This window comes from Falco punctatus (assembly GCF_963210335.1).
Source record: "Falco punctatus genome assembly, chromosome: 15".
Taxonomy (NCBI): Eukaryota; Metazoa; Chordata; class Aves; order Falconiformes; family Falconidae; genus Falco; species Falco punctatus.
The window spans coordinates 15,787,774-15,801,500 of NC_137595.1; the positions used below are offsets into that span (position 1 = coordinate 15,787,774).

General features: G+C 47.4%; 1 protein-coding gene across 6 annotated transcripts in view; it reads right to left on the bottom strand.

The window, feature by feature from the left end:
• NRK (Nik related kinase) overlaps positions 1 to 13,653 on the bottom strand; it is a 108,212-nt gene extending 94,559 nt beyond the window's left edge. For 4 of the 6 annotated variants that reach the window (XM_080365653.1, XM_080365652.1, XM_080365656.1 and 1 more), the window contains exons 1-2: positions 1,958 to 2,063; positions 1,061 to 1,203 (exon numbers count right to left, since the gene is read on the bottom strand). In XM_080365653.1, coding sequence (XP_080221779.1) covers positions 1,061 to 1,203; positions 1,958 to 2,048 — 234 coding nt within the window. In that variant the 5' untranslated portion in view covers positions 2,049 to 2,063. Of the gene's footprint in view, positions 1 to 1,060; positions 1,204 to 1,957; positions 2,064 to 8,393; positions 8,460 to 8,923; positions 9,020 to 13,418 lie in introns of those variants that run through there. The other 2 variants (XM_080365655.1, XM_080365654.1) reach the window with 2 other exon arrangements.
• Between the last annotated feature and the right edge of the window lie 74 nt (positions 13,654 to 13,727).

The window sequence follows — 13,727 nt, forward strand, 5'->3', positions numbered from 1 at the left end:
CCTGCAGGACTTCACTATCTGGCTCAGCAGAATGAACCTGTCGAAACCTCAAAGAGCACACTATAAAGCATTAGTACGGATTATTCTTGTACAAAATATGGGTTCCTCAGGCATAAACAAGTTCAAACACACTCTTCTGAAAAAACACCTGAAGACCAGACATGAAGCTTAAGAGAATATTTACTGCTGGTGAAGAGAATGGTGACGTCTTGTCTATGCAGCCCATGGGAAAGGACAGAAGAGCAGTACACGCTCCACACAGTTCTTTAGATCATTTCATCACACTGTCAAGTTTAAAGCACCGAATGCTGGATAAGTCTCTGAAATACATATAGCAATAATATTGAGAATAATAATAATAATAAAAAAGACAAGCAGGCTATCAATATTTTTAGGAAACCAACTGATACGTTCCTTTTATTATGCTCTACTAGCTATAGCCCAGAGGTACCAAAGAGGGACTTTCAAAAAATGTACATGCATCCCTCAGGTCATTAAAGCAGACCTGGAAAGTACTATTCACTACATATAAAAAAGAACCAGAGCGTGGAGATAAGGTGATGTGTGCTTGCAAGACACTGAATTCAGAGAAAGGCACAGTTACTAAAGCTAACATGCAATGGGAATCATCTCAAACGTCTGTAAACAACAAGCTAAATTTTCTGCTGTGTAAAATTAAGTAATATCCTATCATTCATTCATCAACCCGAACAGCTCATTACAGGTCTGCGAGGTTTTTTGGACTGCAAACTGACAATTTCTTACAAGTTTTTCCCCCAACTCCATTGATTTATTTTGAAGAAGAAATAACATACACAATGAAGTACTTCTGAGTAGATCAGATATTGTAAAACTCAGGCGTGCAAAGTGCTGGTCACTCTGAGGCTTATTTTCATGTAGGCATGATTCTGGATGCCACTGAGCAGTCAGGAGTATTGAAATCAATGTCACTAGTGAGGTGCTTAAAGGTAGCAAAGTGCTTGAGTGCGGAATTAAGAGCTTGAACCATTTCGTACTGTGCTCATATTATCACCACTGCATTTTTAGCATGTTTTCTTACCTTCAAATAGCACATCCCAGTGCCGACATCTGAAGTGTTATGCAACATGAGCTCAAAATGCCACCAGTTTAGGATGAAAATGCATTGCACACTCCCATATGAACGTTCAGGTCCAAAACACAGAGGAGCTGGGAGCAGCAGGCCTGCCAACAAATTATTTGCAAGGATTTTACTACTCTCTAATGGCTGATATGGCACATCTAATTATTGTACATTGCTCTGCTGAGTCAAAGAGCCTTTATTGTATAGAAATGCTCCACAGCTGAGAGTTTTTTTTCACATCCTTACTCTTCTATTTTTGATAAACTAGTGCTACGCTGAAGAATCTTAATTGAATTCCTCTGAAATATTCACCAACTAGAACCACGACTTCAAAATTTGCTAATTAATTTCACATGTATGATCCACTATTTCAAATTTGAGAGCTGAACAGAGTTTTGCATTGCCGTGCAAATGAGCAGGGAAACCAAGATTAAAAAACAACCTCAACAAAACACCAAACCCATAAACCCCCCACACACTATGGAAAAAAAGTGCTCCTGGCTCTGACAACTAAATGCACATGATACACTACCTATTTTATATCTCTCTCTCAAATAAAAGGCATTCCTCCTACTTTTTTTATATTCTCCAAGTCAATCATTCACAATCCAGTAGGCTGGACTGACAGTAGGTATGTCCTGCCCACTGAGATTCATGTGTCCTGTACTCAATCAGAGTCCTGTACTCAAATCAAGATTGGAAAAGACCCTGGGAACACATGGTCCCACCTTCTGCTGAAAGCAGGGCCTTAAGTTAGGTTACCCAAAACAATGTCAAACAGCCTCAGATATTTCCAGCAAGGGTGACTCCCACCACCCCCCTGGGAAACCTCTTCCAATGTGGACTTGTTCTCACCGTAAAGAACTTTTTCCCTACATCCAGATGGAATTTCCCCCGAGAGACCTGTCCCTGGTTCCTCTTGTCCCGTGCATCCCTGTACATGCATCTTCCATACAAACCACCATCGAAGCACACGAAGACTGTGCCTAGACTGCCCCCAGCCTTCTCTTCCCTAGGCTGAAAAAAACCCAATTCCTTCAGCCTTTCCTTCCTCGTGCATAAAGTTCTTCAGCCCTCTACATGTTTTTGGTGGCCCTCTGTTGGACTCTCTCCAGTTTCCCAGTGTCTCTCTGGAACTGGGGGAACAAAGATTCCAGGTGTGGCTTAACAAGAGCAGGGGAAGTAATTTTGCTTGCTATTGCTATGCTCATGCTGCAGCAGCCCGAGGCACGGTCTGCCCTCACTGCTGCAAGGGTGCACTGCCAACTCCACTCCTTTCTGATGGAGGAGGAACAGGACCAACACAGTGGTGTGGAAGCTTTAAGAAAAGCATGCAGGCGTGTATGAGAGTGTATTTAGGAACTGCGGGCAACTGAGAGAAGAAACACATGTAGTAGTATGCAGATTTCACAGGTGTCAGTAAAAATCAGTGGCATGAAGTTAAATACTGAAACACCAAACCACACTGCTCTGGCGCATTAACGGTATTACAGTCATCCACACCAAACTTTCCAGGCATCCCATTCATAAGCACCACGACATTTCAGATCATACCACAAGGGCAGTAGCACATATTGAGCTCACGCTTATGCCTAAGAATAAGCCCCATTGCCAGAACTAGCAGAAAAACATTATTTGTTTGCACTACTGATCCAAGGAGCTACGCGATGAGTTGCTGGCTCCATCCAGTCCACTGCAGCAATACTTCTTTATACACTGCTGCCTACAATAATTAACTACTTTTTCATGTGGACAAGATAATCAGCAGTGCTACTAAAAACCCAAATAAAGAAAATTAATAGACAAACAAGCACACATCTACCAACTACTAGTCAAACAGAAATTAGCATCTTATAATTTCCATAAAGAACAACTGATCTCCCTACTTGACTCATCAAAATCTCAGTGCCTTGAAGGCTACAACTGGCTTGAAAACTGTAACCGACCATAAATGATACCCAAGATAACAAGACATTTTAACATCTCTGCAGCCAGTCTGAAAACTCTGAAATTGCATTTCAGCCGCGAGACACATTCTTCAGAAGGTGGCTACTTCTGACCCACCCCAGAGGGACGGGTTTTAAGTTTTCAGCTTAGACCTGTTCACCTTCTGGATTGCACTGAACATAAAACTGTGGTGTTTCTTACATATAACCTAGTAACTGCCAGAGGTGCTACCATCAATTAAGCTTTTCAATACAATCCACAGACTTTAACGCTTCATAACTTTGCATGGTCTTGTGATTCTGTCCTCCCAGTACCAAGTCTCAAAAAAACCCACGTTGCTTCCCCCTGCCCCTCTCACGATGGTCTCAATTACTCCAGCCAGTTAGTCAATAAAAGGAATTATGAAGAACTTAGAAGACTTTCAAATTGCTTAAGATAAACTGAGAAGTCATATTTACGCTTCACTACGCTCCTGCAACTGTACATCAACAGCAGAGTAACTCAGAACTTGCGTCAACAACTGAAGTACGACTCAATGCCAAGAAACAGCTGCATTTAAAAAAAAAAAAAAAACCACCAAAAAAACCAAAAAACCCAAAAGACCCAAAACACTTCCTTACTCAGATCTGCTTCCTTTTTGTATCCAGAGTCTTATGTGACTACACAGAAATAAAAATATTACCTGTGCAGAGCCACTGCAGGAAGGCAGGGCTGCCTCCACCCTCTACTAAGCCTCAGCAAGAGCACTGCTTGGTCTTCACCGGTTGCATTACCAGGAAGCCACTGCTTCTCTTTTGATTCTTGTAGTCCCAAACCAGAGCATGCATCTCAAGCTCCCTGTGCCCTCAGACTCCACTAATGACACCACCATTTCACACACACGGCAGCTGCAAATCTGTTAAAGTCTATCACCAGCCTGCAAGATCATACCCCTAAAAACCAGCAGCCCCTGGAACTCACCAGACACTGACCTCCCATTCCCTAGGCCACTCAAAAATGCCAACCCCAGGTGAGGGTAATCCACATCATTAAGACAAAAGAAGTCAAAAGCCCCCAGTCAGGTGCCTCCTGCCATCAGAAAACAAGCAGATTGCACAGATGCTGCTGATGACCTCATTTGGTCTGTGAAAACTTTTTTAGAAGGGTGAGGACTCTCAGAGTTGAACGAATAGGATTAGGAGCAATTCCTCTTTAACCTGATAACTTGAAAACCAAAGCAGCTATAAACTCAGAGTCCCACAGCCCCTTCCAAAGCTCAAGAGCAATTGTCTGACCCAAACACTTCAAAAACCACTTCAGTTGCCCCATGTCTCCTTCTTCCCCATTTATCCATTAGAAGAATGACTCTGCACTGAAAATTAAGAGAGAAAATGCATTAACAGGCTCCTACTGGGGACACACCACTCAGAATACGAAACTAACAGCTGAAGCCTTCAAAAAATAAAAAAATTCTTCACCCACCCCAACCTTACAGTTTAGTTATTAGTAAATGCACCAGCACAAAGATCCGACCGTTCTACATCAAGGGTGATCCACGATCGCTGTCCAGCTCTACACAGCAATAGAGTCCAACCATGGAAGGAAAACAAGGCATCCATATAATTACACTTCTAGAGGTAATGGGAGCAGGCAAAGAATTATTCAAATCAGCCCTGTCGGGTCTCGACAGCCATACCCACATTGCAAGATACAGCCTCCAGCACGCCAAGAGCAGCCCACTCAGCCACAGACAAAAGCTTCTCAACACTTTCAAAGGTATCACCTTTAATGGTTCCCCACGTCACAATACAGCGACTCTCGGCAAATAAAAAAAGATGGTGTTTATAAATCCCCTAGATTGTTTTCTGCCATTTTACTTCCATCCCTAAGACCACCCAGTTCCAGGTTCCCCAGTCAGCCTGCAAGAGGGGGTTCCAGGGCACCGCAGCAGCCCCGGGAGGAAGACACCTCCAGCAGTCTTGCTTCCTCCCAGATGCCACTGACAGTTATGCAATGCAAAACACTGTTCTGCCTTGTCTGAAGGTCCTTACTGATCAGCAGACCTACAAAACTCCCAAAACGCTGGCCCTCACGCTTCAGACAGCAACCCCACGTCCCTCACGCAGCCTTTGTGGTCCCTGGCCTCAAGGGTTCCCAGGAAGACGGACAGCCCTTCCAAAAAGCCGTGCATGGGGAGTTCAGAACCTTCTCTTTCTGATATGCATTAAATGCAGATGATGCAGCAACTGGACACAGTCTGACCTTTAGCACTCCAAAGTTCAGGAAACAAAGGCACAGAAGAGCAAATACTCGTACTTCTCCAACCACTGGCAAATGCACAGCTTCCAGCTGCTTTCAGAGACGAGTCTCTGCTACCACCTTCCACAGCGTTATTCAGAATCGCCTCTTCCATAGTATTGTTCTTCAGGTTTCAGCTCCCGGAAGCCAGCGATTAACTTAAAAACTCATCTGTCATTTCAAGAAATAACGAAGCCCAAGTCTCATGGCTTCTGGGTACCGTCTGATTTTTAATGTCTAATTCATTCTTTCCAAAAGGCTGAAGTTGCCAATACTGGCATATTTACATCCTACTACCTCGTAAGTTGTCAAAAACTCCGCTAGCTTTTAGTCAGTTATTACATGCAAATCCCAACTTCATAACGTTTCTAGACAGCTGCAACATTACCACGGGTACAATTTATACCTCTTCCATTTCATTTCAAAAGACACTGAACTGGAACTGGTCTGGAATAATTCAGTATGAACAATACTCTCCTTCAGTTATTTTCTTAAACATTGTTTTCCAAATCTAATGATGAATCCTCTAAATTTTATTTTCATTTTTATGGAGCAGCATATAATAAAACATATAGCCCTATGAATCATCTTCACAGCCAACCAAGCAATTTAGTAATCTTGGACATAGTTTATTTAGCCTGAAATAAGGTTTGCTTTGATTATTTGCAAACTACTATGTGTAGTTTCTGAATGTATGGAAGATTCTGACACCTCTGCAAAATAAAAAAATAAAAAGTACTGTAATGACAGGAGTACATTAGTGTATATCTGAGAATACTTTAAATATTTATGACCACAAGCCTAAACTAGACAAACTACAAAACGATTCCAGCATTCCCTAATTCACTCCACCAGTCCTAGCATTGCATAGATCGAAGGATGTATTACACAGCAGTGAAAAAGAAAAGTGAATACTACAGCCTAGCTTTTTGTGGTCACTTCAGAGGCAGTTGTTCCATTGCAGCTGCCCTCCTCCAGAGGGAAGAACCATTTGCTCTGGTCGCAAGGCCAGCGCCAGGGAGATGCCACCCCAGTACATTCAGCTGGCACTCAGCATCTGCTGCAGAGGTACTTCCCCAAACACACTGGAGCTTTGGACCATGTGCAAACTACTCACAACAGACACCAAGCTGACTGCCTGCAGTTTGGAGCACACACTTTGTATCTGTCCACCACTCTGGATCTGTCATCATCTGTCTTCTCCAGCTGCACAGTTCGCTGTCATCCTCCTGCAAAGAGCAGCTCCATCCCCTAAGCAAGCCTCAGCAAAACACCCTACATCCAGTGATCACATGTATTTATACGAACAAAGCCCTTGCTACGGGTGTGCTTGCGCAGAGCCAGGGTTACACACAGACTACCTTCTCTCCATCGTGTGATGGATGTGCACAGAGCTTCCCCTCAGCACCCTCAGCCTTGCCAGACCCTGTCCCTCTGAGTGTAGAATGAGGCCAGATTCAAATCACCCATCATCCACAGTTGTCGACCCCGGTCTCTTGCATTGTCAGTGGAGAGCAGCCTTTGGGTACAATTTTTAACTGTTGTAGTCAATATTTCTTATGCATTTTGGCAACTAACATTCTACTGAACCACACGACAGCTCAAAACATGTTATTTTGCAGCACAGCAGCAAACTATGTCACTCCTTCCTGTTTCTGCCATGACTAAGCAGCTGATTCACTCTCAGCATCCTTAAAGGATGACTAGGCTGAATTTTTTTCTCTCCCAATATAAAATAAATCCAGGCTGGAAAAGAAAGGCAACTATTTCTGAGGCCATTTTGGATCTTCATGATATTTTTACAGCTAGAAAACCCTGTGATTACACTGACAACAGCACCCCGAATGTCTCCTGGATTCTATTCTTAATTTAGTAGTGTTGACCTCTGTATCTGAATGACAATCTCAGAAACAACACAGACTTAATCACAGCAACAGTTACATGAGAAACGTCCTGCTTCTAACATAAAAAATAAATTTAAAAAGTGTAGTATGGGAAAGCAGACACTCCCCAGAACTGCTTCAGTAGAGGATTTTCCAGAATCCTTGAAAGAGCACCTATAGCCTCAAGGGGAAACCAAAACACGATCCCAGCAGATCTGCCACCAGAGGATGGACACCGAAACGTAACATACATTCAACGTGCTGAAATCAGAGAAAGAGGAACAGCCCTGCGTTCCTGCAGTGGCCCCCTCGGCATTCCTCCCGCAACACGGATGACGGCAGAGAGCACCTGCACCCACACGGAGCCGTGTGGCACTGGAGCCTGTCGGCAGCGGGATCTGAGGGAGAAGCCAGACCAGGCAGCTTCCCCCAGCACAGTTACCTTCCAACGCACCTCCAAGAGTCCAGCAGCACGGCCTTTTCCTTCCTCTGTCTTCTTTCTCCAAATGGGAACAACACAGACTCGGTTCCCGATTTTATCAGGTCTACTTTCTCTTCTTACATCACGCTTAGGAAAGGCTTTACAGTGAAAACCCACTTTTCTAGGCTAGTTCTTACAACTAAACAATGGTGTGCATCGCCCAGCGTACACAGCATGTTATGGCAGACAACATTTAATTGCTGTCGTTTCTTGATGGGTAGTTCTGCTTTGGTATTATGGCGACAAAGGTAATAATGGGCATCACAAAGTTCCCAGCCTGCCGGCAGAGCAGGGTTAATCGGCACCTCTGTCTGGAGAGCACTGCTGGTTTAGTCTCGGCTGAGCTCCCCACTCAATCCAGGCCAAATTCAGCCATCACTGATGTTAATGTGTGCCAGCCACTTATTAAATAATCTTGAAAAAGAGAATATAACCAACAGGACAGAAAAAACAGGGCAGACAGAAGTCAGTACAAAAGCCAGCACGCTCCTCTGACCTGCGGCAGCAGGGACACGGGAACGGGACAGAAGGAAGGGGCACAGAGTTCCACTGGTGACACCATTTTGCGTTATGCAGAAAAGACAGCAAGATAAAGCAGGCTATCACTGGAACAATATTATCCATCTTCTCAAATGGCGTTCATCTCTGTTTTAGGAAAAACAGCTCTATCAAAAACAGCTTCATAAATTAGAGGCATCCAAACCTTGTAGACTTGTCCGTATGTCCCATTTCCAACAACTTGCACCAGTTCAAATATTCCCGCAGGGTCCTGCAAAAAGCAGAAAAAATAACATTATTCAGAGCAAAGCAACCACTTCGTAAGGGAGGGTAACCATACACAATCAAAATGAAAACACCTGTGGCACATGTCCTAATGATTGGCATAACACACTGGAAACAGCCAAATGACAATATAAGAAATACATTATTATTAGAGTTTTCAGTCAAGTTGCTGAAAACTCTATACACAAAACAAGTCAGTGAAGATTTGTAGCATGGCAACATGACAGATATAAAAAATAATGGAGACGCGTGAAGAACACAAGAATTCATCTGATTCAGCTCAGCAGCAGAATAAACTTCAGGCTCCCTAAGCCTTAAAACACTGAGCTAGCCTGGAGGCTGAGCTGCTGTCTTCTGCTATGAAACACTTTGCACTAGCAATGTAACAAAGGAAAGAACCTAAATAATGGAACTGAAAAAATGCTATATAAAGCATCTGAGCCCAATTACCTTACAGAAGGGAAATGTACCATCCCAGGCAATCTTAAAACTACAGGGAGCCTGAGAACACTCAGCCGTCCTGCTCTGCATATGTCACAAGGTGAATTGGACTGATGGATTGAAGTCTCGGCTTTGAACGCCAGCTAGATTGCTGTTCATTTACATGAGAGATTCACGTGTCAGGTGATCAGTGTACCACACCACAAGAACCAACTTTCCCTCTACTGGTTTAGCACCACTTGCTGTAAACCCAACCACGGCAGTAGATGCCCTCCAATAACGAGATGCTGCAGCCTTTCAGATAGAGCAAGGCCATCTTGCTGCAAGGCACGGGCCAGCACATGTTCGCTCCTGCATGACTGAGCGTGTTAAGAAATCTGTTCCTGCAGTTAAAACTCACTTGAGAGATTTATATAAAACCATTAAGAACCCTAGAGACCAGTTTCTTGGTTTCTGGCTGAGCCATTTATCAGTCCGCTCATTTCTTGGGATGATATCATCGAGAGATTTATATAAAATATTATTAACTCCATGTGTCAGTTTTACATCTGTTTCAGCAATCTGTCATATCAGTTGATGCCTCACACACATCTACGACCCTGGTTGCAAAACATCCCCTTTTCTTAATGTATCAAGCTACTTCTCCACTCCACTTATATGTTATGCTTTTAATATAAATAATGCTTACTTCATATCTGATATGGAAATGTTTACATCAGCAAAATCCCAGAGGAAACATGCAGGCTTTTTTGTGGGCAGATTCTGCCTTTACTGGCACAACTGTCAGGACAAATGGCAATACCTTTCAGTGTCAGCACTGACTTCCACCAACAAGAGTACTCATGGGTTAATTTGTTTTTTGCCTTTAAGTTAAATGAATTTTAATCTTACACTTCCTGGATTGTCAACCTCACAAGACTTTTTTTTTTAAAAAAAACTGATTAACAATGCATAAACCAGATCAAATCACTTTTGACCCATGCACAGACCACTCTGTCATTTCTTTTCTATCTCATTTTTAAAGACCAGGCAATAAGGCATGGCTTTCTAGATTTAAACCCCAACTCTAAAAGCCCGCACACAAAAGGAAATCAGCAGGGCCACTCGTGTATGGAGCTAAGTGCAGGCATAGGAAAGCTGGCAACACTGGGATCTTTGTAAGGTGCTTTGCTTCCTCCTCATTTCTTCATTTTGCATTTCTACTCCTCTTGGATATAAACGAGCCTTACCATACCCTTCGCTTCAGCACAGCTAAAGCCAGCAGCAATTCGCTGCTGCTGCTAAAGCAACAGGTGAGTGGTGCAAACCTCTGCTTGGCGCACGCCCTTCCCACAGAGCCGTGCTGTCGGTGCACGCAGCCCATGCACTGCTGGACACGGCAGCACCCCGAGGAGCCCTGCCAGAGCCAGGTCCCCGTGCACAGCGCCTGCCGTGCCCCTCCGCAGCAAGCGCGACCAGTGCCCTGCTCCCACGCCTCCCCTGCAGAAAGCAGTGCGGCAGAGTTCAGAGGGATTCATAGCGCGCAGAAACCTAAAGGAACATAAACCGCACTTTCAACTCGGAGTTTGCAACTGTGCCTCTGACTTAAACTCATGCTCTGTCCCCCTTCTTCTTCTCCAAGCTTATTTATTATGGAAATATAATAATGTGCCTCAAAATCAGCTCCTCTCTCTCCCTCCAATCAATTTCATGCCAATTTAGCATACTAACAGCTTCCTTCTAAAGGCTTCACTCTAGGAAAAAAACCCAAACAATTATCTAAATAAATGTTAGCATTAACTTTAATACAGCGAAAATCCTACCCTGTCCTTGCTAGCCAACTGAGCATTTAACGTCTACAGCCCCCGCAGCTATGAGTGCAGCCAAAATACTTGGCCACCTCTCTTCTTTTAATCAGGACACCGTAGTGAACTGAGCCTCGTTAAGAGTCATAAAAGATATTAATCTGGGCTCTGACTTCGGTCCTTGGACTGCCCTTGTTTGCTTGGATATCAGCACTGCATTGTTCGCTGGCATTCTTCACAATAGGCCACCTTCTTAATTACCTTGGAGCTGGGTATCATCTTTGATGTAGTGCTTCCTCTCAGCTACCGTGTAAGCCTCGTGGTCCATCCACCCCTTTACCAGCCAGCACCTGCCAAACTGCAAGGTTCGCTTTGACAGATGCCAAAATCCTGGCCTGAACATTCATCACTTTAAGGTTAATTACTGTAATGCACCGTACCATATGGTGGCCTTCTTGCCTTCCTGCAAGTCAGGTGCAGAGTACCCAAAAGGCAAGAGCAAGACCACTGACCCAGAGGCTCCCAGGGCACATCCATCTCCTCTGCGAGGCAGAATGAAAAACCAGGCATGCTGGAAGAGCCTGACTGAAACACGCTTTTCACAGTCTCTGCAGCTAAACAAAGTTCAGGTGTCTGAAGCTCAGGTTCTTCTATAGGGCCTCGGTAACGCAGAAATAGAAGGCTTCTAAACCATCTGACTCCCCTGATGAACCCAGGGCAGAAGCATCCCAACAAGACCCTCTGGCCACATCTGGAGACTACAGCCCAAACCACCTCTTTCCAGGAAAAGGGGAAAGCCCTGCTGAGCACCCATGTGGAGGGGAGCAAGGCCAGCCGGTGCAGTTTGGGTACGGCCCCCATCACAGCCGTACCTCCCCGCTGAACCTCCCCGGGGCAGCGAGGCTGGTGGGAGCACAGCACCGGGCACCCGGGACAAGGTAGAGGTACAGCACCCATCTTCACAGGATTCCTACAGCCCAACCTCGCCCGCCTCCCGTTTCCCACTAAGCACAAACCCCAAACTAAGGCTGCTGATGTGCCGAAAAGGTCTCCTCTGAGAAGACGTCTGTCCCTTCCCCCGCCAAGGCTGGAACCCACAGCGCTTACAGCCCCAGCGAGGTTTCTGCATGGACAGGTTTTGACACAAAACCTGCTCTCGGGCTTGCAGCACTACTCTTTTTCAAACTTAACCTGGTTTCTTATCATATATTTAAGGAGATAAGGTTCATCTACTAAAGCACTAAAGAAGAACTTCCACTATTTTGCCTTACTCCCCCCTACAGGGACAAGTTAAATCTGTTTGCCTAGCCAGGAGCTTTGTGCCATCTTCACAAACCTCAGCGTCTCTGCTGCTTTTCTTCTTTCTGGCTCTGGTCTGCAACAGCCAGGACACCATGTGATTATTGCAAAGGCTTCTCCTAGCCCTCTTTTTTGGTTTGTGTGATTTTTGGGTTTGGTTGATTTTTTGTTTTTTTGTTGTTGTTTGGTTGTTGTTGTTGTTTTTTTTCTCTGATATTTTTAGCAAGTAGCTTGCCTTGGTTTCACTGTCTGGGGCTGACTGCTTTTTGCCACAATTGAACTCTTCCCTCTTCTGTGGGGAGCGCTCCAGAAACAAACTGCCTTGGCTGGGCTGGGTATGGGAAGCCACGGGTCTACGGGCATCCTTCACTGCCCGGTTAACTGTCTGTGGACGCAAAACACTAACAGTGTAGCTTTAACCTGGCGAAAAGTTTGGATTGTGTTAAAAACCTAAAACCACGAGAGGATAATGATAAAAATTCACAGGAAACTAGGTGAACGCTTTTTTAGGTTGGGGTGGTTTTTTTTTTTAATTGGGGGGGGGGGGGGGGAGCCCAAACCTCAGCAAAACGCATAAAAGCCAAAACTCCCCGCACATATTTTCTTCTAGAAAATCCTCATTTCTCACGTGTTTTCTCCCCGCAGCGTTCGCGTCACCCTGGAGCACCCCGGGGGGAGCTGTCTGTCACCCGGGGGGGAGCGCACCTCCGCGGCGGGGAGCGACGTGGGGCCCGGGCCCGGCTCCGCTCACGCCGAACGCGCCTGCCCCGCCCCCCCGCCCCGCAGCCCGCTGAGACACCACACGCACGGCATCGCCCCGCTCCCCCCGGTCCCTCCCTCCCGCACGGCATCGCCCCGCTCCAACTCCCGCACGCACGGCATCGCCCCGCTTGCTCCCTCCCTCCCTCCCGCACGGCATCGCCCCGCTCCGACACCCTCCCGGCACGGCATCGCCCCGCACCCCCCGCTCCGACACCCGCACGCACGGCATCGCCCCGCTCCGACACCCTCCCGGCTCGGCATCGCCCCGCACCCCCCGCTCCGACACCCGCACGCACGGCATCGCCCCGCTCCGACACCCTCCCGGCTCGGCATCGCCCCGCACCCCCCGCTCCGACACCCGCACGCACGGCATCGCCCCGCACCCCCCGCTCCGACACCCGCACGCACGGCATCGCCCCGCACCCCCCGCCCGGCGCGGGTGTCCCAGCCGCGGAGGCAGCCCGCAGCGCCGGCGCCTCTCCACGCACAGCGGCCCCCCCAGACAAGGGGGACCCCCCGGGGTGAAGCCTTCGCACAGCCCTGCGGCGGGGCTGCAGCGGCGGGGAGGGGGCGCGGGCAGCCCCATGCCCGGAGGAAGGGGGGTCTCACCGCCCGCAGGACGGCGGGGAGGAAGGGCGCCCGCCCCCGCCCCTCCTTACCCGCAGGGCCGCCAGGTCGATGCCGTCCAGGCTGCGGGCGGCGCAGTCCCGGGCCATGGCGCTCCGCACCGCGGGCAGCGCTCCGCTGCGCTCCGCCGGCCCCAGCTAACGGTCCCGCGGGCGGCCCGCGGCGGCCCGGCCGTGCCCCGGCGGGCGCAGGGAGGCGGGCATGCCCGCCCGCCCCACGGCCCTCCCCGCCCGCGGAGGCAGCCCCGGGCCGCGCCGCCGCCGGCAACTTTCGCCCAGACGGTTCCTCGGGAAAAAGTTTGCGAGGAAGTGACGTGCCGCGCCGCGCCGGGGGCCGGGGCC